This window comes from Cucurbita maxima, unplaced genomic scaffold (assembly GCF_002738345.1).
Source record: "Cucurbita maxima cultivar Rimu unplaced genomic scaffold, Cmax_1.0 Cma_Scf00040, whole genome shotgun sequence".
Lineage (NCBI taxonomy): Eukaryota > Viridiplantae > Streptophyta > Magnoliopsida > Cucurbitales > Cucurbitaceae > Cucurbita > Cucurbita maxima.
Genome location: NW_019272056.1, coordinates 414,207 through 439,738, shown reverse-complemented (window position 1 = coordinate 439,738; position 25,532 = coordinate 414,207). Strand labels below are relative to the sequence as shown.

General features: G+C 36.9%; 4 protein-coding genes across 8 annotated transcripts; 2 read left to right on the top strand and 2 right to left on the bottom strand.

The window, feature by feature from the left end:
• Positions 1 to 3,198: 3,198 nt before the first annotated feature.
• On the bottom strand, positions 3,199 to 9,402 carry LOC111469549 (cinnamoyl-CoA reductase 1). Its single transcript, XM_023114846.1, has 6 exons — positions 9,193 to 9,402; positions 8,867 to 9,039; positions 8,586 to 8,771; positions 8,157 to 8,319; positions 7,662 to 7,848; positions 3,199 to 3,522 (listed from the first exon to the last, which is right to left on the bottom strand). Exons 1-6 carry the CDS (start codon positions 9,314 to 9,316, stop codon positions 3,378 to 3,380), a joined length of 978 nt encoding a protein of 325 aa, XP_022970614.1. The 5' UTR covers positions 9,317 to 9,402; the 3' UTR covers positions 3,199 to 3,377.
• Positions 9,403 to 10,112: 710 nt separating this feature from the next.
• LOC111469548 (transcription initiation factor TFIID subunit 15b-like) lies at positions 10,113 to 14,988 on the top strand. Of its 3 annotated transcripts, XR_002714894.1 has the most exons (8): positions 10,113 to 10,373; positions 10,734 to 10,854; positions 11,043 to 11,173; positions 11,228 to 11,859; positions 12,230 to 12,380; positions 12,495 to 12,576; positions 13,823 to 14,038; positions 14,170 to 14,988. XR_002714894.1 is itself a non-coding variant. In XM_023114843.1 (7 exons), the coding sequence occupies exons 1-7, from the start codon at positions 10,175 to 10,177 to the stop codon at positions 13,941 to 13,943; spliced, it is 1,437 nt and encodes a 478-aa protein (XP_022970611.1). In that variant the 5' UTR covers positions 10,113 to 10,174; the 3' UTR covers positions 13,944 to 14,137. The 3 variants fall into 3 exon arrangements, 2 of the variants coding, with proteins under 2 accessions (XP_022970611.1, XP_022970613.1); XM_023114843.1 differs by lacking the exon at positions 14,170 to 14,988 and having other exon boundaries at positions 13,823 to 14,137; XM_023114845.1 differs by lacking the exon at positions 14,170 to 14,988 and having other exon boundaries at positions 11,043 to 11,179; positions 11,234 to 11,859; positions 13,823 to 14,137.
• A 679-nt stretch (positions 14,989 to 15,667) lies between these two features.
• LOC111469550 (protein FLC EXPRESSOR-like) lies at positions 15,668 to 19,101 on the bottom strand. Of its 2 annotated transcripts, XM_023114848.1 has the most exons (5): positions 18,309 to 19,101; positions 17,149 to 17,312; positions 16,981 to 17,066; positions 16,003 to 16,096; positions 15,668 to 15,949 (listed from the first exon to the last, which is right to left on the bottom strand). In XM_023114848.1, coding segments are annotated over exons 1-5 (906 nt in total). In that variant the 5' UTR covers positions 18,869 to 19,101; the 3' UTR covers positions 15,668 to 15,947. The 2 variants fall into 2 exon arrangements, with proteins under 2 accessions (XP_022970616.1, XP_022970615.1); XM_023114847.1 differs by having other exon boundaries at positions 15,668 to 16,096; positions 18,309 to 19,100.
• Positions 19,102 to 19,490: 389 nt separating this feature from the next.
• Positions 19,491 to 24,702, top strand: LOC111469552. 2 transcript variants are annotated; one of them, XM_023114853.1, is made up of 6 exons: positions 19,491 to 19,578; positions 19,694 to 19,901; positions 20,214 to 20,357; positions 22,476 to 22,617; positions 23,047 to 23,214; positions 24,189 to 24,702. In XM_023114853.1, the coding sequence occupies exons 1-6, from the start codon at positions 19,520 to 19,522 to the stop codon at positions 24,221 to 24,223; spliced, it is 756 nt and encodes a 251-aa protein (XP_022970621.1). In that variant the 5' UTR covers positions 19,491 to 19,519; the 3' UTR covers positions 24,224 to 24,702. The 2 variants fall into 2 exon arrangements, with proteins under 2 accessions (XP_022970621.1, XP_022970619.1); XM_023114851.1 differs by having other exon boundaries at positions 23,047 to 23,295.
• The last annotated feature ends 830 nt before the right edge of the window (positions 24,703 to 25,532 follow it).

Below are 25,532 nucleotides of genomic sequence, written 5' to 3'. Positions count from 1 at the left end.
AATAAATTTCTGTCTTTTTATATATTATCTTGTTTATATACTCTGACAAATTTTGCAGTTTCAGGTGCCCCTTTAATTTTCTTGAATCTCAACTTTGACCCCAAATATTACACACATTTACAATTTCGAGCACAACATTATTATTATTATTATTATTATTTGAGTTGTCTTTACTATTTAAGTAAACCACGACCCAAGCTAAGAGTGAAAACGACATGTCGCCAAACGTGTATATATATATATATATATATAACGGGGGAAGAGGGGTAGTGGCCATCCCGTTACAGTCAAACCTATCTTGAAAATTCAAATTTGATTAATATAAAAATGGATTCCAGGGAAATGATGATTGGTTGTATGATTTGGTATTTTAGTGTTCTAAGTTTCTCGTGGAAAACATCTTTTCATCATCCTTCTTCTCTCTCTCTATCTTTATTCATGGATTTCAACATTATTCACTTTTTTTTTTTTTTTTGCACTTTTTTCGATGAACGAAGAACTGGGTCGGGTTTTGATGTCGAGAGAGAGAGAGAGAGAGGGCTAAAAGCTTTGATTTTTGTATCTTTTTCACTTCAAGATGAATTTTGTTTAAACCCTAATGGGTCAGGAAAGATTTGTAAATTTCTCATTGTGAGGGTGACAGTTATACGGTCAAAGTGAACAATATCTGTTAGTAGTGGATTTAGGCAGTTACACAAAATCATGATTGATAATCTCTCCTTCCATTATGTTCCTATGTTTCTCGAGAGAAAAATGATAAAGGAATGTTAGAGCATGAGCACTCAAATGTGGGATTACTCGTCTCAATAATCCCTTTCTTGAACATTGAGTCGAACCATTAAATATACCTTTAAGACTAGGAACTTCTTTATTCAAGATCTGAGGATTTTATTGGTGTGGCTAACTTAAGAGTATGACTCTGATACCATGTTAGGAATCACGACCTTTTACAATGGTATGAGATTGTCCACTTTGAGTATAAGCTCAATTTTCCCAAAAGGTCTCGTACCAATGGAGATAATGTTCCTTACTTATAAACCCATGAACTTACTCTTAGTTAGCCAATGAGGTACTACTCCTTTCAATAATTTTCAATAAACCTAACACAGTCTCACTTCAATTATTAAGTAACTTTTTAAGGTCATAATTGTTCGAAAAAAAATAAGCAATGAGAAACATAAATTACGAGCGTTTATATGACTGGATGACCCAAAGTGTCCCACTAACATAAACCGTTACCATATACCCTTGCTAGGTTTATAAGGAGATTGTGCATAAATAATACACAACAATCTTGTTCAAACTCATCCTTGGTCTTGGTCGACCTTCAAGACGATACGAATGATACCCGTCACAATATGACTATCACTTATGTGATAGCGAACGAACAAGTGCTGAGTCGAGGTGGGTCGGGGGCATTTATTGGCATTACGTGTGATGTCACCCTAGAGGGCCTTCACTTGGATGATGGATGATGGGTATGAGTACTCATTACTCACTACTCACTAGTCTTGTCTTTCTACAGCACTTGTTTTACTTGCAAAGAATATTTGCTTTTCGTTTACCCACATGAATTAATTAATATACCTTTGTTTATGAACACTGAACAACATCGTTTTTTTTATGTAAGAAAAAGGACAGTTGAAAGGGTGAGTACTGAATCTAACCACTTATGTATTGTCCAACATGCATTTTGGGGCCATCACTTTATCCATCTCTACCATCTTTTCTATTGATTCGACGACATTTGTGGCGGCGCTCACGGCGGCGGGTACGGTGGTGTTTGGTGGGTGGTGGTGGTCGCTCATCTTTAAATAGGTCTGCCTGTCTGCCCTACTTTTGCTAAAGGGGTGTACAGTGTTATTGGGTAGAGACATAATCTTTGTCTTTCTCTGTTCAAATCTCTGTTCAAGGGGTTTTTAAAATCTTCTTATCCAATTGCTATCGAAGATATATAAATAAATAAATAAATAAATCCATACCAATGATTTAGAAATAATGTGAACATTTTAATAATATTTCAACCATACCTATAATTTTTAAAAAGTTTCATTAATATTGTTCGAGATTTAAAAAAAATTTAAAAAACTCTCTTACCGAGAATGTTATAGCTAAAAATATTCATAAAATTTTAAAAATAGCATTAACACAAATTTTTTTTTTTTTGATAAAAAATGTTCAAAAAAATTATTACCATCAATATATCGAAATCTATCTATTAGCATAGATTATATCTAAATTTTTTAGTACAACTAATGTAAATGTATTTTTAAATATTTTAAAAAGATTTTTTTAGAGCTAAAATATATCTTTGAAACGATATTAAAATTTTGGTATTATTGAAAGAAAATCGAAAGCAGAATGATATTAATAAGTTAGGGCATTTTAATTTCAAGTGGGATGTGAGCATTATGCTATATGCCTACTTAGTAGTAGACATCATTTTAATATATAATTTTGTTGATTTTGTTCTAAATCTCGATAGTTGATTAATTTTGTTTTAACGGCCTTGATTACACCAAGCTCAACTAAATCCTTCTAGAATGGCATCGGAATAACCCTAAAAATAATTGCATAATTTTTAAAATAATTTCCAAAACCCTATCTCTTATGAGCTATATTATTATTATTATTATTATTGTGGGACCCGCCCTCGGTTTCTAAGATATGGGTTTTTATTGCCTGCGGGTGTAAGTAGGAATGTACTAATTTCTGATCGTTAATCATATCATCCCATGCTAATATGTATATATGATCTCTCAAGGACTCTTGATTCTTTTATTTTAGTTTTTTAATTTTCTGATATCTAATTTTAGTCTATGAAGTTTTTATTGTTGTTAAAAAAAAAAAAAAATTATAGTCTACATTAATAATATCTTTATAAACTATAATAATTTAATAAATTTTACTAAAAATTAACTTTAAATGGTAAATTTTAAAATAAATAAATAAAAATATAATGAAATCTAAAGTACAATAACCAAAATTATATTTAATTTAGATTTAAACTACATAACTAAATTATATTTAATTTAATTTAGTAAAAAGTGACTGGTTTAGACATATACCATTTTAGACTAAAAGGTCAAAGGATCAAATCTCCAACCTTACGTGTTGTCTTCAATTAGCAAGGCAATTTTTCTTATTTGTTCGATCATACATAATGTGATTTCCTCCTGTATAAATAACTTGTGATCGGATAAGAAAATCTTGAAACTAAACAACATTTTATTTTGAAGTGAAATCTGAGGGCATAGAAGGCTGACATAATATTTCCGTTAACATCGACATTCAGGCACTTTTACATAAGGTCGGTGTGACGAAGGACTCGACTAGGTGACTGAAAAGAGAACTTACATGGCATTTGATGATCGTATTCAGGAAATATATCCCTTCTTTTTTAGATCCTCAACGGCGTCCTTGAGGATTTGTTCCATTGGGATGAATTCCAGCCCCAGCTTCATCAACTTATTACCTCCATCTTTTGTTCTCACCAAACCAGGTTGCGTATCTTCTATCGACCTGAAATAAGGGAACGACGCCTTGAAAAGTTTAGAGAGCTATGAAGATCTTAGAAACTTTTTTAGATTATAGGGTCAAGAACCAAATTAAGATCTGACTTCCTTTAGAAAATCAAACTAAACTTCCTTGTGCAATAATAATCAAAACGAAAAGAGGAAGAACCTAACGCCCAGGGTAGAGAAGCCCCATGGGAGAACTAATACAAAAATGTCTCCCATCCAAGTTAATCTAGTAAGGAGTAGTTCCGGGTTGGCTAATTAGTACAAAAAAGATAGTTGCTTATGTAGTATTGGTTGAGAATTGTTGAAAGGAGTAGTTCCACGTGTCACAATATCTCACGCTCAAAGGTGTGAATAAATATGAAACTATTATTACTCAAAGAGGGTAATACAGGGACAATTGAAACAATGAACTGATTACTTGGCTTGTGTTTTAGTAGGCTGAGGGCTCCTATTTAAACAAAAATAAATCCTATAAATAGTTCCTACAAAAACTCTACTGAAATAAACTATTACTCATGAATGGCTTAACAACTTGACTAATTCCATCTAAAATAAGTTGCACTCATTTTGACAGCCTCCCTTAGTGCAAGCTTGCTTATTTCTTAATAACGAGACTTAAGAAAAGCTTCAAACTTCACTTTGGCAAGTGCTTTAGTGAATATGTCTGCAACTTGCTCATTAGTATGTATTTTCTGCAATTCAACATCCTGCGATAATACTTTCTCTCGAACAAAATGATAATGAGTATCAATATGTTCCGAACGAGATTTCCAGCGAGTTTTATTGCACTTTCATTATCACAATTGATTTGAATTGGCGGATTGAGAGTAGTCACCATTTCTTAAATAAGCCTTCTGAGCCACAAGTATTCTTGAGTAGCCATTGTAGCAGCTACATATTATGCTTCCCAACTTGATAAAGCAACGGTACTTTGCTTTTTACTGCACCATGAAATTGCAACAGAGCCTGCTGTAAAACAAAAACCTGTTGTGGAGAGTCTGTCATTCACGTCACCAGCCCAATCAGCATCCACAAAACCACTCAATGAAAAATGACTTTGATTTCTCATACATTAATCCATGATTTAGAGTGCCCTTGATATAACAAAGATCCTTTTTGCTGCAATTAAATGTGTCTCACGTGGTTGATCCATAAATTGAGACAACTCCTACTGAAAAAGCAATGTCTGGCCTTGTGATAGTAAAATAGAATAAACTACCAACAAGTTGACGAAAGAATGTTGCATCTGCTAATGACTTCCCTTCATTTCTAGCTAATTTTAGATTTGGTTCCATAGGAGTAGTTTTTTCTCTTGAACTCTCCATACGAAACCTCTGCATCTGATACATCAAAATTCTTCGTCTTCACTTCTTGATCGAGGCCCTTGCTTTCCTTGCACTCAGTCATCCAACTAAACTGAGGATTCTAACAAGTTCTTATCATCCATCCCATTACCTTGTTCTCTTTCACCAACCAAATTGAAATTGTCTTCCAATTTGTCACCTTCGTCAACCACAACATCACGTTCATTCTTAGTACAATTCCCCAAATCAATCGAAACATCCCGACTTTCTGATAAACCAGCATCATCCCTGCAAGCTTCTCTCTCTTTAGCCACATCCATGCTCTTATCCAACAACTCCTGCAAGCTTCTCTCTCTTTAGCCACATCCTTGCTCTTATCCAACAACTCAGCCTCTACCACAACACTGCCTTTCTGAACTTGGCCTAGATTCTCACTTTCAACCTCCCTTTGACCATTATCAATTTATCTCCAAATGCTTTTCTTCTACCAATTTACCAATTTATCTTCACTCCCACGAAACGATTCAGCTTCACATCCAGTTTTCGATTTCAGATTTGGTTCGGGTTCAAGATTCGGTTCAGGTTCAGATGCAAGCGTAGTTTCAGGCTCTGGGGAAGGACAATTTACAATCCTCGAACTCTGAGTCCCATCCACCAGAATGGGTCAAAAAACACTCGCTATCTGCGGTTCTTAATTCAGAAGATTGATAGTCTAGAAACTCACTTCATTGGGGGACTACTTGCATGAAAACATAGAGCTCCCAGATCCTGGAGAGCATGCAAAGCTACAAACATGAACAGCAGCGCTCCCTGAAGCTTCCCGGTCAGCCTACAAGTCTAACAAATTGATAGTTTGATCCAAATCATCGGAGATGAGGAAAACGTCAGCCTCAGAGGCGTCAAGATCATTAAAGGTTAGTTCGAAATCTTCATTTTCGTCGAATCCCAAATCCAAGGTCGTGAAATAAACAGAAGGGTCACCAGGGGCAGCAGAATTGGCATCGGAGAAAAAAAGAGAGTCTAGAGGCGAAATTTGGGGAGAATCAAATTCAGAAGCGTAAGTAGTGGAATTAGAATTTTGATCACCTGTAGAGACATCATCTTGATATATGGCTGAAGTCACGTTTGTTGGCTGATCAAGAACCTCAGTGGTTAAGCAGTATTCCCAAATTGGTTCGGAAGAATTTTTACTTTCATGTAGAGCATTTGCTTCTGATTCCTACATTTTGACTCGGCAATTTGGCTTAATTGGCCTGGCTTTCCGCAACGATGACACACCACTTTCACCTGACAATCTCGTTTAAAATGTCCATGTTTTCCACACCTGTAGCAAGCTTTAAATGGCTTCTTTGACAACTGCTCATTTCTGAATTGATTCACATTACTTGATGAAGGCTTTGAATGAAAATTTTGTTTCCTTTGATCTTTGACATACAACGCATCTTCTCGACTTTGAGGAAAACTCATTGTTGTTGGTCATTTGCTTAACCAAGGCTTCTTGATTGGAAAGAAGATTCTCCAGTTCAATTACTGTAGCTGATTTGCCCACCCTTGTATTGAGGAAACAAAGGGCATCCGTAATTCACGAATAAGATAACGCCGTAATCGAGCCTCACTCACTGGTTTCTCAGCATCTAATTCTGAAATTTCAGAACACAGATTTTTCACTTTAAAAAAGTATTCTTCAACAGAAAAATTACCTTGAGTTACCATAGCTAGTTCATTCTCTAAAAATTGCAGTCGAGCGGTATTTTTCTTAGTGAACAACTTTTGAAGTGTATCCCATACTTGCTTTGATGACTTTAAATCACGAACGTGATGAATATACTCCTTGCTAATCAAAGTTCGCAAGGTAAATAAGGCTTTTCCGCATTTGATCTTCCATTGTTAACGTAATTTTGCATTCTGTGGAGTATCGACTGGAATTTCTGAGTTATCACCTTCAATTAAATCCCACAAATCTTGTCCCGGTAGATAAGCTTCCCATACATAACTTCCAATAACTATAGTTATTGCCAACCAACTTTCCCAGAGCTATACCCATAGAAGCACTTCCACCATTCATCTCGTTGAGTAATAATTTCAACCGTATCAACTTGGCTCTGATACCAACTGTCACAATATCTCACGCTCAAAGGTGTGAATAAATATGAAACTATTATTACTCAAAGAGAGTAATACAGGGACAATTGAATCAATGAACTATTTACTGTGGCGTGTGTTTTAGTAAGCTAAGGGCTCCTATTTAAACAAAAATAAATCCTATAAATAGCTCCTACAAAAACTCTACTGAAATAAACTATTCCTCCTAATAAGGATGAATGGCTTAACAACTTGACTAATTCCATCTAAAATAAGTTGCACTAATTTTGACACACGTTGGCTAATTAAGAGATCTCGTGGGAAATATGAGATCTAGGCAGTAGGATGAATTTCCTTGCCTTGTCATGAACAACAATCAACTAACCTTGCTATCTACGAGACAACATAGCTGGGTTGGGGTTGGGTAGGATAGAAAGAAATGGAAATAGCATGCATTCCCCTTGGTGCCCTATCAAAAGGGCTAAAAGTCAGCCAAAAGGGCTAAAGGTTAGCTAAAAGAGCTCTTCTAGTTTTCGCTTTCATTTTCTCTGCATTCTGTATTGTCTATTACTATATATCCTTAAAGTCATCACTATAAACCTTCTAGCTAATATTCTAGTTTGCATTTTCTCTGTTTTGTTTTTTGTGTTCATCTAGATCGAGTGTGTGTTGTTATGCAATCCTAACAGTACTTGGCAGACACTTTTCACTAATTAAGTAGTTGTGGATAAGATCACATGAATTCCCTTACCTGGGCACCTCATACTGAGGGAAGAGTTCAGCAACCTTGGCAGCATAGTCCGAGTAACCAGCTATGGCCTCAGCACAAAAGTGTCTTCCTGTTGCTGCTTTGTTTTCATACACCAAAATATGTGCTAATGCAACATCTTTAAAATGCACAACTCCGATAAAGACGTCCTCAAATGTCTCATTGCACCCTGCCGAAGAACAGAAAAGCCAATGAAACTTCATAATAGACTAATTGTTATATGATTTTTCTCGATGGAAAACGGAAACCTTCAAGATACACAGATTTAGGAAACCATCAAACAAGCTAAGAGTGATTTTAAAGTTCGATGAGAAAGAAAATTGTGACTTCATTTCCAACTAAACTGTTCAACAACTACCCTGCTGCAAATCAATTTCTTCATGTACTGGAATTTTTAGCTGCAATTTGTTAAAGTCGAAATTGAACTGCGAGTCTGCAATTTGAAGAGAGTATTCCATAAATCAAGAGAGAAATTACCCTTGAGAAGTTTTAAAAGCATTTGCATGCTAGCATTAATTCTGGGAGGAAACACAGGGCCCATCACTGTGCCTGGATTAATCACCACCACATCCAATCCTTTCTCCTTGGCAAAATTCCAAGTAGCCTTTTCTGCTAGAGTTTTCGAAACTGAATACCACAGCTACAAGAAGATGAAAAAAAATCCAAAAAAAGAAGGGAAATTAGAATATCTGGCTACATTTTCAAATCCCAACTATTATGCAATCATCACAAGAACTCCGTCTCGTGGACTTTGGTTGACAAATAGATTCAAGAAATGCATATAAACTGTCATAAAAATACGAGCTTCAAATGGATTGGGAAAAAGTGAACATGCACTATCAATACGAGCTTCAGATCGTTAGTTTTCAAGCCGGAGTAAAGATTCAGAGCATGTAAAGCACTCACCCCCTTTTGCTTGCAGTAATCAATATCTGTCCAGCATTCTTCATTTATTACAACATTCGCTGGCCAGTTAGGGTTCGGAATCATGGAGGAGATAGAAGAAGTTACCACTACGCGTTGTACCCCAGCCTCCTTAGCCGCCGTCAGGACATTGATGGTTCCTTTGATAGCTGGATCCAGTAAATCCCTCTACAAATATAATCCGAGTGTAATTTTCTACAAACTATGACCTCAAAGCATGAAATAGAACTTGCATTTCTAGTGCTCGTGAGATAATATCGCACCTCAGGATCTTCTACAGGGTCAACAATGCAAGGAGACGCAACGTGGAAGACGCCGGAGCAACCAGAGACGGCGGCGGCAATGGAGTCATAATCGAGGAGGTCAATTTGGAAGAGACGAAGACGAGCTTCCGCTCCTTCTAAAGCCTCCAGATGCTTGGTTTCGTTCTCATCCTCTGCATTTGTCGATCAAACATCCAAACCATCCATTCGTTAACATGCGGAAATCAGATACAAATGATAAGCAGCAACCGGAAGTTTTACCGGCAAATATTGAAGAAGATGAACAGAAAGGCGGAGAAAGAAAGGGATGAAAGTGGGAGTGTTACTGAGATTTTGGACGGTGGCGTGGACGGAGTAGCCGCGGAGGAGGAGGAGGTGAACGAGCCAGGATCCAATACAGCCACTGCCGCCGGTGACGCAGACAAGTTCGGGTTTCTCGGTGGTGGACATCTCTGGATTGAAAAGAATTGGGGTTTGCCCTTCACTTCACCTCACTTCTTGACGTCACAGTTGATTTGAGGAAGGACGGATATACGACTTACTCAGTTTTTTTTTGTCTCTTAATTATAAATTTGTTAATTTGTTAATTTATATTTTATTTAAAAATATTAATTTTAGTCTCATTTTTTCTAGTTTATTTACTGGAATTAGTTAAGACATCTTGCCCACAAGCTTTGTTTCGGTAAAGTGATTCGATTTCAAAATTTATTAAAAAAAAATATAATATTCGCTTTTTAATTTTGCAAATTTAAAGCACAAATTCCAAAAATTTGTTTGTTTCAAAAACAATATTTATAGGACAAATATTAAATGTCTATTTTGGGATAATTAACGTACATATTAAATATATTTGTTTGTTAAAAAATTGTGTGTTGGGTCCTGAGTAGAGGGAAACCGGAGAAAGCTAAAAGCCGGGGAACCCTAGTGGGAGGGGAGCTGAAGGCCCAGCGGGTCTTGTGTTGGGTCCTGCCCTTTTCGTTTTACACACATGTTTTACACACATGTCTTGTGTTGGGTCCCTAGTGGGAGGGGAGCTGGCTACGGGAGAGCGGAGTCGAGCATTTTTGTTTCCAGATAAAAGAGTGCGTTGGCCTATCAAAAATTTGGTTCCTTCATGATCCAAGTTCAAAATTAGGATTTTGGTTTCATTGTTTATTAAATTCTTGAAAATTAATTTGTTGTATCCATTAAACTGGGCCGGCCCAAGTTAATGCAATCGAAACTTTATCTATCTATACGGTCACATAAATGATTCAACCCTAATACCACGTCTCTCTCTCTCTCTCGAGTTAGCCCTAAAAAAAGCTAATGTCTGGGATGTACGATCAAGGAGGAGACGCTGCTCCTCCGTCTTACGGTGTCCCTGGGGGTGGTGGGGGATACGGTGGTGGTGGTTATGGTGGAAAGGGTGGTGACGGTGGATATGGAGGCGGAGGCCGGGGAGGCGGCGGCGGTAGAGGCTATGCTGGACGAGGTGGCGGCGGAGGTGGAGGCTACGGTGGTCGAGGTATGTACTTCTCTTGTGTTCTTAGATTTTTTTTTTCTTAATCGTTTAGTGACAAGAATCTGTGGGTGAAATGAATTTCTTGCTAAGAAAAAACCTAGGAATTATTTATACTTTATTTATAAGTCTGATCGGAAGACTTTCTTTTAACTGTTGGTTCGACATGTTTTAGTCTTTAGAATTGATTTGTAAAGCTCCATTTTTGCTCTTGGATGGGGTGTGACTTGTACTTGGTACTGAAATTTCCAGCGATCGGATCTAATTGTGAAGCTAATAGTGAATTGTTTTTGTTTTACCCTAAAAAGTTGCAAGCTCTTCCTCGCCTCAATTTCTTTGTCTGCCTTTTGTTTTGATGCGATATAGGTGGCAGTGGCGGAGGGAGTTATCAAGGAGGAGATCGCGGAGGGCGAGGCAGTGGACGTGGTGGCGGAGGTGGTCGTGGCGGAAGCGGCAGAGATGGTGATTGGGTCTGCCCTAATCCTGGGTATGGCTTGTCCTTTCTTCGTTTATTACTGACTTCTTTTGTTTTAGTTTATTTTCAATGGGTACACTGAACGACTCCCATTCTTAAATGCAGAAATTTTAGACATTTACGTAGGGAACTTGTCTTATGTTTGTTTTCTACAAGTTTATAGTTGAAACTATGTTTTTGTGTTTTTTTTTGTCATATAGCTGTGGGAATTTGAACTTTGCTAGGAGAGTGGAGTGTAATAAGTGTGGTGCACCCTCACCTGGGGGTGCTAGCGGCGGCGGCGGTGGTGGTGGTTTTAATAGAGGTGGAGGTGATGGTGGTTACAATAGAGGTGGAGGTGATGGGGGTTACAATAGAGGTGGAGGTGATGGGGGTTACAATAGAGGTGGAGGTGATGGGGGTTACGGTGGTAATCGTAATGGCAGAGGTGGTAGTTTCCATGGTGGTCGAAGTGGAACTCACGATGGAGGCCGAAATGAAGGAGGAAACAGAGGTGGTAACTCGTACGGTGGTCACCAGGGAGGAGAAGATAGTGGTCACAGTCAGGTTCCCCCTTCCTCAGCACCCTCATCTGGTGGCCTGGCTGGCTCTTATCCACCATCTTACCATGGTGGAAGTGCAGATTACGGGACTGATGCAGTTCCTCCCCCTGCAAGCTACAGTGGAACTACATACCCTCCAACTTATGGTGGTCCATCTGGTGGCTATGGTGGAGATAGTCTAGGTGATGGGCGGAGTGCTGCCGGTCGGGGTGGACCATCAGCTGGATATGACGGCGGCTACAATGCAGGTGGTAGAGGTGGCTATAATTCTGGTGGTAGAGGAGGAGGAAGCTATAATACTGGTGGTGGTAGAGGTGGCAGTTATGGAAGTACACCAGCAGCAGAGCCAGCGCAGGTTAAACAGTGCGATGATAATTGTGATGACTCGTGTGATAACTCTAGAATCTATGTTTCTAATTTGCCAACAGATGTGACAATTGATGAATTGAGAGAACTATTTGGTGGAATTGGTCAAGTAAGTAATCTGCTAATCAGTTATATTCTGTTGCTTTTGGTATTCTATCTTTATTGGAAAGTGTCAAGTACCATGTGATTGCTAATTCTATATTAGACAATGTATAAACTTTCAAAATATATTTCCATGTCTAGAAAGTTACTTTTGTCTCTGTGGCAATTGTTTGAGATAGAGCTATTTTTATTTTCCTTGCCAGTGAAGTTTCTGCAATAGATATTCTGTCTTCTTTAAAATGTGTCGCGATATGTGCCATTCCTAATGGTTATTTCATTTTTTTTTTAAAATAATGGGTATACATTCATCTATTTGCATTTGGCATCAGATAATTAACTGTTTAACTGAAGCATTTTTTTGCATTTTTAATTTGAAGATTGGAAGAATTAAGCAGAAGAGGGGCTACAAGGATCAGTGGCCTTGGAACATTAAAATATATACAGATGAGATGGGAAATAACAAAGGCGATGCATGTGTATCATACGAAGATCCCCAAGCAGCGCATTCTGCTGGTGGTTTCTATAACAGTAACCACTGTTCTCCTATAGTATTATAGAAACAATATTAGCTATTGTGGTTTTAATTTTAGTTCGAACTTTTCTATGTATCATTTTTGGATGATCTTGTTTTTATATTCTCAGATTATGATTTGAGAGGCTATAGCATCAGTGTTGCAATGGCTGAGAAGTCTGCACCGAGGGCCCCACCTACATACAATCATGGGTACTTGCTTTGGCATTATTCTTTCAAAACAAATAAACAAGTCCAAGTAGAGTTAACGCATGCATATATCCTGAAATTTATACTGCACTATTTCTTGCTTGTTTTTTGTTGATAAGCCTAAGAAATTGGCAAATGTAATTACCAGTAAGAGCTGAGAGGATTTTTGGTTCTCATTTCTGCAACTGTTACTCTCCCTTAGCTTTCTTGTTCATATACATATACACAGGCAGACAAAGAAACAAGATGCAGTTTTGGCTAAAATGAGATTCTGTTTGATTGTCCCCGAGTTCATGCTATCTAGGAATTCGGTTTTGTTTCTATGTGAATTCTCAATAGTTAATATGGCCTTCATGTCTCATACATGATCCTATCAATGATGCACTTTGTTTTGGTTTTTTGCTTTGAAACCCAAATATATTTAAAAAGTAGGCTTTGAATTAAATTAGCCTGTCATACTCCTGTGATTAGGAATAGTGTGTATTTGTCCTTTTTTGTGTTTAGGATGAATTATTTGATTCTGTTCTCTCAAAATTCTTTTTGTGATTGTCATTTCTTCCATAAATTCCAACTGGGCTAATTTTTTAGTAGGTTCCCATTTCCTTGTTCTCGAGTGTGAGGGGTGGGTTGATGCAAAAATGAAGCCTGAGAAATCAAAGTAACCTTCATGCCCAATTATACTAAGGGGCTCCCATCCAGAAGAATCATACTAACTTGGTAACTACAAATAATTGTATTAACAAATGCCCACAAGGATGAGTTAAACCTAATAAAAAACAAAAAGGTCCTCCAAAGATTGTGCGAAATGGCCCATAACAAAGCCAAAAAAAAAAAAAAAAAAAAAAAAAAAAAAAAAAAAAAAAAAAAAAAAAAAAAAAAAAAAAAAAAAAAAAAAAAAAAAAAAAAAAAAAAAAAAAAAAAAAAAAAAAAAAAAAAAAAAAAAAAAAAAAAAAAAAAAAAAAAAAAAAAAAAAAAAAAAAAAAAAAAAAAAAAAAAAAAAAAAAAACAAGACTGCCAATGAGCCCTTCCTTTATCACGAAAAGGAGGATTCAAAATCTCCTCGAACAATGTAGAATTGAATATAGAAGTACTTTCTGTTACATTTATAAATGGTTTTGTTTAGAATGGTACACATTCTTTAAATACTTCAACTGTCTGGATGTGCGTTCACTTATATTGTTTGTATAATTATTATGCTTTAGAGCTGATTTTGTACTTCACCTGCATAACTTGTCCCTTCATGTTGCAGTGGTGGTGGTAGAGGTGGTGGATATGGAGGTGGTGGGGATAGGCGCAGAGATAGCTATAGGGACGGAACCTCTGGACCTGATAGACATCAGCATGGTGGAAATAGATCTCGTCCTTACTGAGAAATTCGGCATTGAGCATTTTATGTAATGGGAATTGTGATCTTAGTGTTTTAATTTTGTTCCATGGCTGGATTCTTGAATTGGAGACCAAAGAGGTAGGTTGTTCACTTTCTTGGGCAAGAGACCTCTTTGCTTGCTCCTTTTTATCTAATATAGTGTTACCTGGAGGATTATAATCATGCTTGGGCTTGAGATTAATGTAGTTGTGTGAATGTTTTTTTTATAGAGGCAGGCGGATAATCTCCAAACTGCTTGTTGCTAAGGTAGGTGTTGATGTTTCAGGTGAGTGCTTCTCTTTCCATAACCATTCTTAGAATTTTGCACGAGTGGCTCTGATGTATAAAGCTCCACCTGAGCTCAGATACATCTCTGTTGGCTCCTAATGCAAGCATATCTTAACCTATAATCATCATTTCTGCATTCATATTTTAGTTACTAAATATTAACTTGACATAGTTTATTATTATTATTTATTTGTTAGGATGACTGTATAATCTGTCTTATTCCATAATTCGTCTTGCATGTGTTCATGGCTGCTTGTGATATTTAATTTTTTCAAAAGAGAACAGACAATATCATATCAACAAATAACTCGTAGGTTACAGTGTGGCAAGTTACATATGTGAAGTAAAATGGTTAAGTGGGCCACCCGTAGAATTTTGGAAATATTTCGTTTTTGGGACTGGGATTTTGCTGTTGGTGCAATAATGTCGGACTCCAGATTTTCAAAAGACTCATTATAGTTAAAGTGATAAGGCAAAAATAATGTCATGGATTGTGATGCCCTGGCGCTGCCATTCATATTCGGTCAATGTGTTAGGCTTCTTTGGAGCTCTGCCATGGAAATATTCAGCAATAACTTTGGAATTGTGTCATAGGAGTTGGATTGTGTTAGTAAAAAAAAAACTTCTGTACTTTTTCTTTTTGTTTAATTATATAGGATGGAGAGGTTTTTTCATTGTTGCGTGGTTTATAACATTTTGCATAAGCTTGTTCGTATGAGCAAAAGAATGGTAATTTTCTGTATGTTCATTATTTTCATACATCTCTTTTGGCTCTGTTAAGTGTTTTATAGAAGAGAAAATCTGTAAGATAACATTTGAAACTCGAGATTAGATTCTAACATCCCTCATCCCAACAGTTCAATAAAAGCTGTTTGAATGTGAACTGGCCTTTTAGGCTACAAACCGCCATTTGTTGACCGAAATCGAGTTTTCAATATATGGATTGATATGTAATATTCCTGAAAACATTGTGTGTACGTTTTCAAGGTGGGATTATAACACTATTTTAAGTCGCAATAGAACTAGACGCTTGTAAACAATTCAAAGATATTGATGAGTATTTTCTAGAATTTTAGATGAAATTGTGTGAAGATCTAAATTTGTATCATAGGCAACTGACTCCAAAACGATAGGGTAAAGAATGTCACTTGTATAAAGCATTTGAAGAATGGTATTTTAAGTCATCAATTTGAATTTTAAAATTGGAAAGTTGAAGCTATATTCAAAATACATTGGCTAGCAAAACATGAATTTCATGTATCTGTAAATTAATATTGTAATAGTGTTGATATATCTGTAAATTAAAATTTTTGATATTGATATCAACATCATTATTTTAATAATTCATCATTGTATTGATGTCGATATCAATTGCTACTAATAAATTTCATTTCATAATCAATGAAATGGAAAAGATGAAAAGAAAAATGCAGTAATGCATGAAGAAGTAGCTTGTTTGTCCCATATTATCTTAAGATGTTTCAAATGCAAGGTTCTTAGGATGATAAGATGTTTCCAATATCATTTGCGGTGGGAAAAAATCAGTGAATCATTATGTCAAAACTTAACGAAACCCATGATATTGACCGCCCTTTCAGAACTGCCATGGGTCACAAGTTAAATTTACATAGTAGTGGCGGCCAAGCCTCCTCAGCGACTCTGGATGAAAGGAACTTACGATGCAAAAACAGAGCATCCGCAGCTGTATTTACAACGCCTTTCGCACCACCCCCTCATCAAGCACATAACATATCCATGCATTACACTGCTCATTCATTGTGTATGCGGTGGTGCTGGTTGTACGTGGTAAGGCGGTCCATGTGTTGATGGTGCGCGTGCATATGTGTCGACGCCGGCTCCTCCCTGATCCTGAAACAGATCCCCATCGTATATTATGGAGGTGTAGAGGGAGATTTGATAACTATAATTGAGAATACATCTAATCAATCTGCAACACAAATAGATATAATGGAACACTTATGCTACCAAAATGAGTTTGGCTTAGTGATTAGGACACAACTTCCTTTCTTTGAGGTTGAGGTTGAAGGTCAAGGCCCCACTGCAGTTAGAAAGAAACCTTATACGCAACTCTCTAAGCTAAAATTATGAGATCTCACATCAGTTTGAGAGAAGCACGAAACATTACTTATAAGAGTGTGGAAACCTAACATGCGCGTTTTAAAACTGTGAGGCTGACGACAATACATAACAGATCAAAGCTGACAACATCTGCTAGCAAATCCTATGTTTTTCCTTATCAATTCAAGGGTTGTCACAGTACTCCTAACCCAAAATTCCACCTGTTTTAAGTTGCAAGAAACTAAGTGCATGTTCCCTCCTATACTTCTATGTTCCATTAAAAAGGAGCATGCTCGTTGCTTGGTTCATAGCATTGGTCACATAAAGGTATGATTGGAAATGCTTTTTTCAGTTACAAGATCTTCATTCAAGTGTTTGATAACCGAATCTTTAGATGCTCAGTGCTCTTCTCTTGCTAGTCAAACACTATGGCTGAAAGCACTCTGTAAGTACTTTTTCAAAAGTTGTTTTTATATTACTTTCAAACACAATACTTTCGACTTCAGGAGTGAGTTTGGCATCCCAAACATAGCCTAAATAGAATGGTTACTTATAGTTGATAGTTAAACTTCATGTTCCAATGCCCTTGAATGGTGTTTACCAAGAGTCAAGGCAATACCAGCACTGCACTAAATTGTTGAGCCATGAAACTAATACAGACATAGAGCAGATACCTGATGCATGCCATAAGGGTCAGAGGGATATGAGCTCCCGCTGTATCTCATGTCTGGACGGCCATAAGTTGCAGCATAACCGGGAACTGAATGAAATTGCATTGTAAAGAGAGTCAGGGACAAAAAGAGGATGATGCATAGGTTACCAAGGATGGAAAACAGGCTTACAAGGACTCGTTACAGCTAATGCAGCCCTCGCTCTCTTTTCAGCATTGGCCAGTTCAGCATGCAATTTTTCAACTTCCTGGGACATGGAAACCATACCCTTTTCCATTGCCTCACTCTGCTCAAGATTACTAGCGTGTGTTCTTTTCTCATATTCAATAGCAGCCCTGTTCAGATCAACAGCACATAGCAAGAGGTAAATGCCAAATCTCAATTATGCTTTCAAATAAAAATAACACTCCTCCACTGCATTTCTTCTGCATAAAAAGAATGATTCTACCAATTCTTTTGTCCACTCTGTTACAAAATATCATGCTGTTTTGTCTTACAATCAGCAACCAAGTAGAAACAATGGAGTTAACTATAGAAAACGATGAAACTTTCACATGCCCATAATCGTCAAATGAAATTAACTTATACTTTCATTCCGCTAAATTTTTTTCTTCCATTAGCTTTTTGTTCAAAGGTATTCTTTTTGATTCTAAAGGTTCAAGTAACTTGCATGATATTTAATACAATATTTGTGTGAAGAGAATTGTGCCAGCTCTAGTAGTAGACAAGACCTATTGTTCATGCAATAGGGTCCTAGGATCTAATATTAGACAAGACATAGTTTTAGCACCAAGTGAACAGATATTAGGACTGTTTCCTTAAACAAGCATACTTCTTTTTATTTGTAGGATGAGATAGTCTTAATGTTCTTGAACCATGCCTTACAAAAGTAGCCTCTCATGCAAACACATATTAATTTGGGACTTGAAATCAACCACTACGAAGAGGTGTCACTTCTTCAAAGCTATAGTAATATCGATAACATAAACAACTAGACCAAATGAACAAACTTTAAGAGTTTTGATTGGTTCAAGAGGTACCAACTTCCAAAAAATTGAAAGAGAAGGCATTAGCATCACAGCATTAAGGCTCTAAATTTGAATTGATAATTTGATATCTTCTTTGCGGCGAAAACATATAGATATAGAACAATTAGAATGGAGTATCTCAACAATCAAATTCAGGAACAAGAAAAGGGAGAGACCTTGACAGCCAACTCAACATATATTGATGCTTTAATTTGAAGAGGCAATTTCGAGCCATAACGGAGAAAGAGATAACAAGAACAACTTCCTAAAAGAAAAGCATCCAAAGGAGTAATCAAAATTTACCTTCCTCTTTGAATTTCATGGTGCATTCTATCAATTTCACCTTTAATGGGCGGCAATGGCTGTGAGTCAGAGGAGGCTTTAGTAAGGCCGTCGCGAATTGCTTGCAACTCCGCCGTTAACTCTTGCTTGACGGTACTCAGCTTCTGTATATCCGCCCGCACTTGAACGAGCTCCGCCATCATCGCGTCCATCGCACGAACCTCGGCATCCATCTTTAGCGATTTCTCATAAACCTCCCTCACTTCAGCGTCTCTCTCGGCCTTGACTTTAGCCGCAGTGGCCGATAGGTGCCGAAGCTCTTGATCAGCCGCCGCCAGCTCTTGCTTGAGCGCCACGTGACTGGCTGCAAGCCGTTGGTTATCATAGATTAGAGTTTGAATCTCTCGGTGCTGCGCAGATATCCGATCTTCGACAAGGATAGCCTGGTGAGCCCTCGAAGAACCACCAACGGAAGATGAGTGAGAAAGACGATGATGAGCTCGACGATCGTCAGTCGGGCTTCGGCTCAACGGAACTTCGCGTCGTTTCAAGGCATTCGGCTGATGGCTTCGTCCAGCCATGCCTGTAGATAGCGTGTTCCTCCTCTTTCGATTCTCTTCGTTATTTACAAACAATCAGATCAATTTCGAAGCCAAACGATTAGAGAAAACGAATTTTGGCGACGGCATTTCACATTTTGGTTCCTTATTTGGAAGGGTTCCGTCCGGTCGTAGTTTGGTTGGCCGGTTGCCGGGTTGCAGTGGCGGGTGCGGCGATAATGTGTACTAATGGGCTTCACTAGTTGGGCTTTACGTTCAAAACCATTTTATTATATGACTTTATTATGCACGACTATGAACCCATCTTGCAGTACGTGTAATTTACACGAATACCCTTTTTGCTACTTTGTGTTATAAAAAATAAATAATAAATTATTTAACACTAAAATTATCCTCCATCAATGTCTATTAAGAAATATTTTCATATTAGATACTTTCTAAAATTTTAGTTCATGTTATTAACATCATTAATGTTTTTTTCTTTGAGAAATCGCTTTAAAATAAAATAAGAAATTATTCACTAATTTTACTTGATTTTTTTCATACTTGGATAAAACCGACAATTCACGCATTCAAGGTTATTTACCAAATTAGGTCTCGGTGTCATTTCATATAAAGTGCTCATCCCCATTTTCAGACTTCGAAGAACTAGTCTTTCCCGCCAATTAACTGATGCCGTGTTCAGTTGCGGAGCAATACTCTCTCTTTTGTTCACGGCTTAGAAGCCGAAGGTTTGGCTATTCACTCTTAATTCTAGCTCTTTCATTCGAGTTTCCATTGATAATCTTCCGTATATTGTCGATTGTTACATTTTCTCTGATGCTTTACTGCTTATGATTTCCACAGATTCGATGATTCTACTTTGCGAATTCTGGAATTCTTTTCCGCTTCCAAAGACACGATGTATTTTATGGATGTCAAATCCGGAGTAAAAGAATTACTCAGATTTGAATCTCTATCTATCATTCGAGAAACTGTTGAGAAAACTGATGATCAAAAGCTTCTAGTCATCGAGTTTCTTGTTCGAGCTTTTGCTCTTGTTGGAGACATTGAGGCGAGTATTCATTTGCATAAGTCTCTGTGATCGTTCAGAACATCAGAAATTGTGCTTTTAGCTTAGTCTTTTTTGTTGCTATTTTGTTTAGTCTATAAATATGGTATCGTGTTAATAAAACCGTGGTTATTCACTTTTGCTTGCTCTCTAAGTTTTGGTGCTTTTTAAGATTTCATTGTGGGAGCACCGCAACATTTTCCCCTCCTTAAATCACCTAGTTTTGGTATTTATGTTCAATACTAAATGATGAACTTGTTAGCAGATGTGACTACCTATTTCTCTCAGTTCAGCTTACACTTCTCATGCTTCTAGAGTTGCTTAGCTTTGAGATATGAGGCCTTGAATTTTCGGGAACTGAAGTCTTTTAATCAACCAAGGCTTCAAGTCTCACACGCGGAATGGTTAAACTTCGCTGAGCATTCATTGAACGCTGGCTTTTTTTCAATTGCTATAAAGGTAAGGTATTTTCTCCTATTTATGTAACTGCTTAAGATTTTCTTTAACACTTTGGTTAGGTAGAGGAGCCTGTCCATTAAAATTTCTATATATTATGTGTGTTGGATCCCTTATGTAGCTAAGCATATTGAGTATGTGAAATGTGAAGTGAGATTAAATGCTTAGTCCAAATGTATTTGTCTTTCGGGAAATTAAGAATCGAGCTCTACAATTTTGGAGATTTGCGGGATGGTGGTGCTAGTAGTTCATAAGGAAAAGCTTTGAGTGGAGAATTCTTAAATAGGAAAGAATAGCTCGGCATAAACGCTAATATTGTGGCTAAGTTTTAAGAAAGAGGAAGAGAATATCATCCAATGCATGTGGAATGCATGTGAACTGCACATGATCGAATGTAACTAACTTAAGGTGCCTAATATACAATATCAGAAGAAAATATGATGCATGACATTACAACAAATCCTATTGCATAACGTTCTCCTGTTATGAGGTTGGTCATTAAGTATAGAAAACAATAGGTAAAGAGAGGCTTTGTCAGAATGTTTTCTAGACTTCAAATGATTTGAATTGAAGAATATGCTCGTGAAAAAAATGAAGAACATGCCTATTTATTACATGCTCACGAACAAAATGATTGTAGGCCTCAACGAGTTTAGAATAAACACTGTTATTATCACAAAGTAAAATCAATGGCGAGAAAGGAGAAAAACATACTGTACGTTGCACAACTTCTACCCATTAGTGCAACAACATTCATGAACCCATAATATTTCCTTACCTAGACTCAATACAATGATGTGATAACATTCCTATTTGGACGAGCCCTGGGAGATAATGTTAGAACAAAAAAAGTTCCATTGCTGCCTACCATCTGCCCTACTAGCTCATTCTACAGTGATGCAAGCAAAGAGAGACAGAGATTGGGCTACAAAGACAATAAGGTAAGAGAAACCTTAAAACAGAGGGAATTCTTTTAATGGCCCTTGCTAGCAATCTGTAGTAGGAGCTTCGAAGGAATCTCTGAACTTGGTTAATAGGAAAATGAGGTTTGGTCTAGTAAGAGTGCAATGCACACTAAGAGCATAGAAATGAGAATATTTTGTTAAATCACCATTGAACTCAACAGTTTAAGCTTATGGAAAATTTAATTATATCAAAATGTTTTCACTCCCCCATTTGTAGGCTTGAAAATTTGTAGAAGGCTCAACAAGTGGAAGTCAATATTACTTGGGAACAAAATGACATTATATGATTCAAACACAGGACCTCTTGCCCTCATACTGTGCCAAAAAGTTTAAACTAGGCAACAATGGTTGCCACTGCGGGAGGCTGAGTTTCTTAAAATAGAAAGAATGGAGTAATAAGTAAAAACCTAACATGTGCAAGTCTCTAAGAGGTGGAAGCCATGTGAATAGCTTATGGTCCAAAATAACCTACTTGAGGCTCCTGCAAATACAACACCAGCAATGCAGAAGCAAAAAGCGATGCAGTCAGTATTAATACAAAATCTTATTTCTTAACAATCAACTAGCCGAATCTTTCCCATCTGTAAAGATTGGTTATTGCTCAAATTCCATGTTTGTTTGCAATGTTTTAGAATCCTAGGTTCTTTGTTGTTTTGCAGATTGGATTTTTATTTTTATTTCTATTTTTTTAATTGTCTTTCAATATTGGTTAGCTTCCGCAAGTTTCATGGCAAATGGGATCATTTCTTTTAAAGCACTCATTTGTCTACAATTTTCTGGTTTCGGAAAGTTTGTTTTGAATTGTGATTGAGGCTTTTCCTTACATCCATTGTTTTGGATAAGCATACCACAACCCAGGTCATTTAGAATATAGAAATAGGGCATTGCCTGTTGAAAGTTCCACTTCTTCCATTCTATCAGGTTAAGTTGGATGTGATCAAATCTAATCTAGATGCACGACTCTGTTTTTCACCGTATACCTATTAACTTTTGGTTTTTGACATTTTTTTTCCATATCTTGTGTCTTATTGTCGTATTTCAGCTCTAATCTTTAGTATTCAGTTAGTTTTTCTCATGATACAAAGAAATGATGGTGAATATTCAATTAGAGTCTCATTCAATACGGTGAACTTATTTACATTTTTTTTTTTGATAGGCATATGAGCAAGCACTGTCAAGCCTTCAGCAGAGTGATACTGCAAACTACACATCACATGGTTCCTCTAAACGTGCGGAAGTTATTGAGAAGATAAAGAGACTCAAAGATCATGCTCTGAAATCAGCTGGTTCCCATTCTGGTAGGGATCTTAGTTGAGTTAAAAGATTTCATGATTAAATCAATCACTTAAAGTGACTGCATACGTAGAGTTCGATTTTGATTGCGAACTGACTGTTTCATTTTCTGATAGAAGGCCTTATATCCGTTGACAAATTGACTCTCATAAATGAGATTTCTGACGTCCTTGAACCTTTTGCTTTCTGACCCCCTTTGTTGTTGCAACGTAACCTAACATCCAGTTCATACATCATAATACTATCTTCAAATGCCTTATGATTCAAAGGGAATATAAAGAAAATAAAATAAAATAAGTGCAAATGCCTATTGGTTCTAATGCATCGTTTTTATAACTAATAGTCTGGCATTCAGATAATCTTGTGAAAACAAGATTAGGGCCTTCTAGTTCTTGCATTCATCTGATTCACTGCACATTGTCTGATTAAATCAGTCCAGGCTCTCACATCTGAGTATTTGAAAAAGAAAGTAACTGAAAGGAACAGAAAGATTTCTTCATCCTGCACAAGAAAGTTTACGGCAAGCACTCTATTCAGAAATGGTATCAGAAACCATAATGCAAAAAAGCTGCATGAATATCAAGCTTTGGAGGGGTTAACCAGTGAATCGTACAAAATCCAGATTCATGATCAGTCCTACATATAGTCTCCTTGCATATCCATCTGACTGGATAAATGCTCAGGTTAGTTTTGCATGCATCGGTAACATGAGGAACTTCTCCTTTTATCCATGTAATGGTTCTTTATACTACATATCCATCATGTAGCTTTATAATGACAGTACCTATGTATTTGTGAAATCTGATGGGGTAGTAATCCCATAATTCGCCTAACTATGCTAGGAGTGAAAAACGGAGTATTTAGGAGTAAGGTTGAAATTGATGCCATGCATTTGTTCTGTAACTAAGAGGGTGCCAGACTTGACTGCACGGGTGATGCAAGTGATGTTCGGTGAGAGTGAGTGAGGTAGGAAATAGATGAGTAGTTTTGCGAGAGAATGAATCTAATAACATGATAGGGATCCTTGAGAGAACGAGTTCTACATTGGGAGTTCATGGGTTTATAAGTAAGGAATACTATTTTCATTAGTACGAGGTCTTTTCGGAAAACCAAAACCATGAAAGCTTATACTCAAAGTGGACGATCTCATACCATGGTGGAGATTCGTGATTCCTAATCCTTCTCTAAATAGTCCTTGACATAATTAGAAGAGGCGTCCCTACAAGCTGTTGGCACAAGCCGTTGCAGCTGCTTATGTGCCTGCCTGAATAGATTAAGATATGAATCAAGGACCATTTTTTTTCTCCATGCCAAAAGAATAGAGTTGCAGTTCAATATCTCTTCCACCATGAATTTATTATTGCTTATATCAAAGATTTGCTCTATAACTAAGAAACACCAACATTTTAGTTTGGCTGGCGTATCTGTGTCCAGAAGACGTGTGTAAGTGCATGCTTGGGTAGATGCATTACCAGACGATTGTAAACGCAATAAAAATACTGTTATTTTGACGCTTTTCATTTTTTGATTTTCTTACTGTTATTTTGACGCTTCAGAATCTGTCTGCTTCCTTTAGGCAATAGGTTACTCGGCCCTTTATCCAGGAGATGAAGTCAACTGCTACAAACTTATAGTTTCCATGTCTGGGAGTGGATCGGGGAGGCTCGCTGGCAAAAGAAAAGTGCTTCCACTGAAACTCCAGTTAGAACTCAGTTCGGTGGAAGTCTAAGTCGCCTCTCCCCTTCTGACAGGTATCTTCTATCAATATCCAAATTTCTGCTTCCATCATAATGGCAATAACCACTATTGTTTTTGGGGAAATTTTCTAGCTCTTATTTTCGCTGCTGAATATAACCAAAAATCAAGGTGATTCAAAAGCAATGTGGCCCAGATATTGGACGCCATATCTCTAGTCTTTCATCCTTCAAAATTACATTAGAGAATCGTTTCTTCTAAATGTAACTTGGAAATTTCAAATTTTTTATGACAATTGTTTCTCCTAATATTGGAGATTGGTAGAATGTAGTCAGTGACCAGTGACCATATACCGTCATGGTTAGATGTAAGAGAAAAACTAAAAATGCAAGTTTCACCATGTATTCAAAGAATTAAAAGAGTGAGACATTGAGATAAAACACAATCAGATTCCATGTGTAAATTACTATTTGGCCCTCAACTTTTAAAATAATAAATTAAAAAAACATTTAATTCAATTTTATATAGGATAGATCGATAAACTTCTAAAAATTTTAAGAATCTATCCGACATGAAATTTAAAATTTTGGGAACTCTTAGGTGCCATATTGAAAATGTACGGATCTACATAAATTGAAAGTTGGCTAAATAGAGGCAAATTTTATAGTTCATACCCCTAACTTAATTTTACCTTTCATAATTAAATAGTGTCATGGTAACGTTTGTCTAAGGTGTGTTGCCTATGGTTGTAGATCGAATGTTTTGATCATACTTGTCTAAGGTGTGTTGCCCATGACTCCATGTCCGATCCAAACCTCATTTTACTTACTTTTATGTTAGTTATGTCTTTACTATTTTTGTTGTTTCGAAAGTTATGACTAATTGTCAATTCTTCTGTTATAGATTATATGCACATTTTATAAAACATTTTTTGTCAAACCTGATTCTAGACTTGATTATATGTCGATTCATTTTTTTTTACTCCGTGGTTAAATCGCAATTTATTATAGGACAAATTATATTATTTGTTTTAAATATTTTTGAGTTTTTCTACGGATGTGATTGGAGGGATCCACCATGGCTCACTTTTTGGAGGAGAAAAAAGAGAAGAAATTGCAGCATGTGCCATTAATATTAACTCGTACATAACCTGCTCCCAAATAGGAAAGAAAAGAAAAGGATTTTTCATCGAAGATAGACTGGGGGGGGGGGGGGGGGGGGGGGG

What these genes read in the sequence shown, in the direction of transcription:
- LOC111469549 (XM_023114846.1), bottom strand. Translation starts at nt 9,316, where the DNA reads ATGTCCACCACCGAGAAACCCGAACTTGTCTGCGTCACCGGCGGCAGT. An exon ending in CGCCACCGTCCAAAATCTCA is followed by an intron (nt 9,040 to 9,192) that starts GTAACACTCCCA and finishes CGACAAATGCAG; the next exon opens with AGGATGAGAACGAAACCAAG. An exon ending in ACCCTGTAGAAGATCCTGAG is followed by an intron (nt 8,772 to 8,866) that starts GTGCGATATTAT and finishes TTATATTTGTAG; the next exon opens with AGGGATTTACTGGATCCAGC.
- LOC111469552 (XM_023114851.1), top strand. Translation starts at nt 19,520, where the DNA reads ATGCCGTGTTCAGTTGCGGAGCAATACTCTCTCTTTTGTTCACGGCTT. An exon ending in CTCTTGTTGGAGACATTGAG is followed by an intron (nt 19,902 to 20,213) that starts GCGAGTATTCAT and finishes TCATGCTTCTAG; the next exon opens with AGTTGCTTAGCTTTGAGATA. An exon ending in TTTTTTCAATTGCTATAAAG is followed by an intron (nt 20,358 to 22,475) that starts GTAAGGTATTTT and finishes TTTTTTTGATAG; the next exon opens with GCATATGAGCAAGCACTGTC.
- LOC111469548 (XM_023114843.1), top strand. Translation starts at nt 10,175, where the DNA reads ATGTCTGGGATGTACGATCAAGGAGGAGACGCTGCTCCTCCGTCTTAC. An exon ending in TGGGTCTGCCCTAATCCTGG is followed by an intron (nt 10,855 to 11,042) that starts GTATGGCTTGTC and finishes TTTGTCATATAG; the next exon opens with CTGTGGGAATTTGAACTTTG. An exon ending in TGCTGGTGGTTTCTATAACA is followed by an intron (nt 12,381 to 12,494) that starts GTAACCACTGTT and finishes TTATATTCTCAG; the next exon opens with ATTATGATTTGAGAGGCTAT.
- LOC111469550 (XM_023114848.1), bottom strand. Translation starts at nt 18,868, where the DNA reads ATGGCTGGACGAAGCCATCAGCCGAATGCCTTGAAACGACGCGAAGTT. An exon ending in CATGAAATTCAAAGAGGAAG is followed by an intron (nt 17,313 to 18,308) that starts GTAAATTTTGAT and finishes TGATCTGAACAG; the next exon opens with GGCTGCTATTGAATATGAGA. An exon ending in ACCCTTATGGCATGCATCAG is followed by an intron (nt 16,097 to 16,980) that starts GTATCTGCTCTA and finishes GATCTGTTTCAG; the next exon opens with GATCAGGGAGGAGCCGGCGT.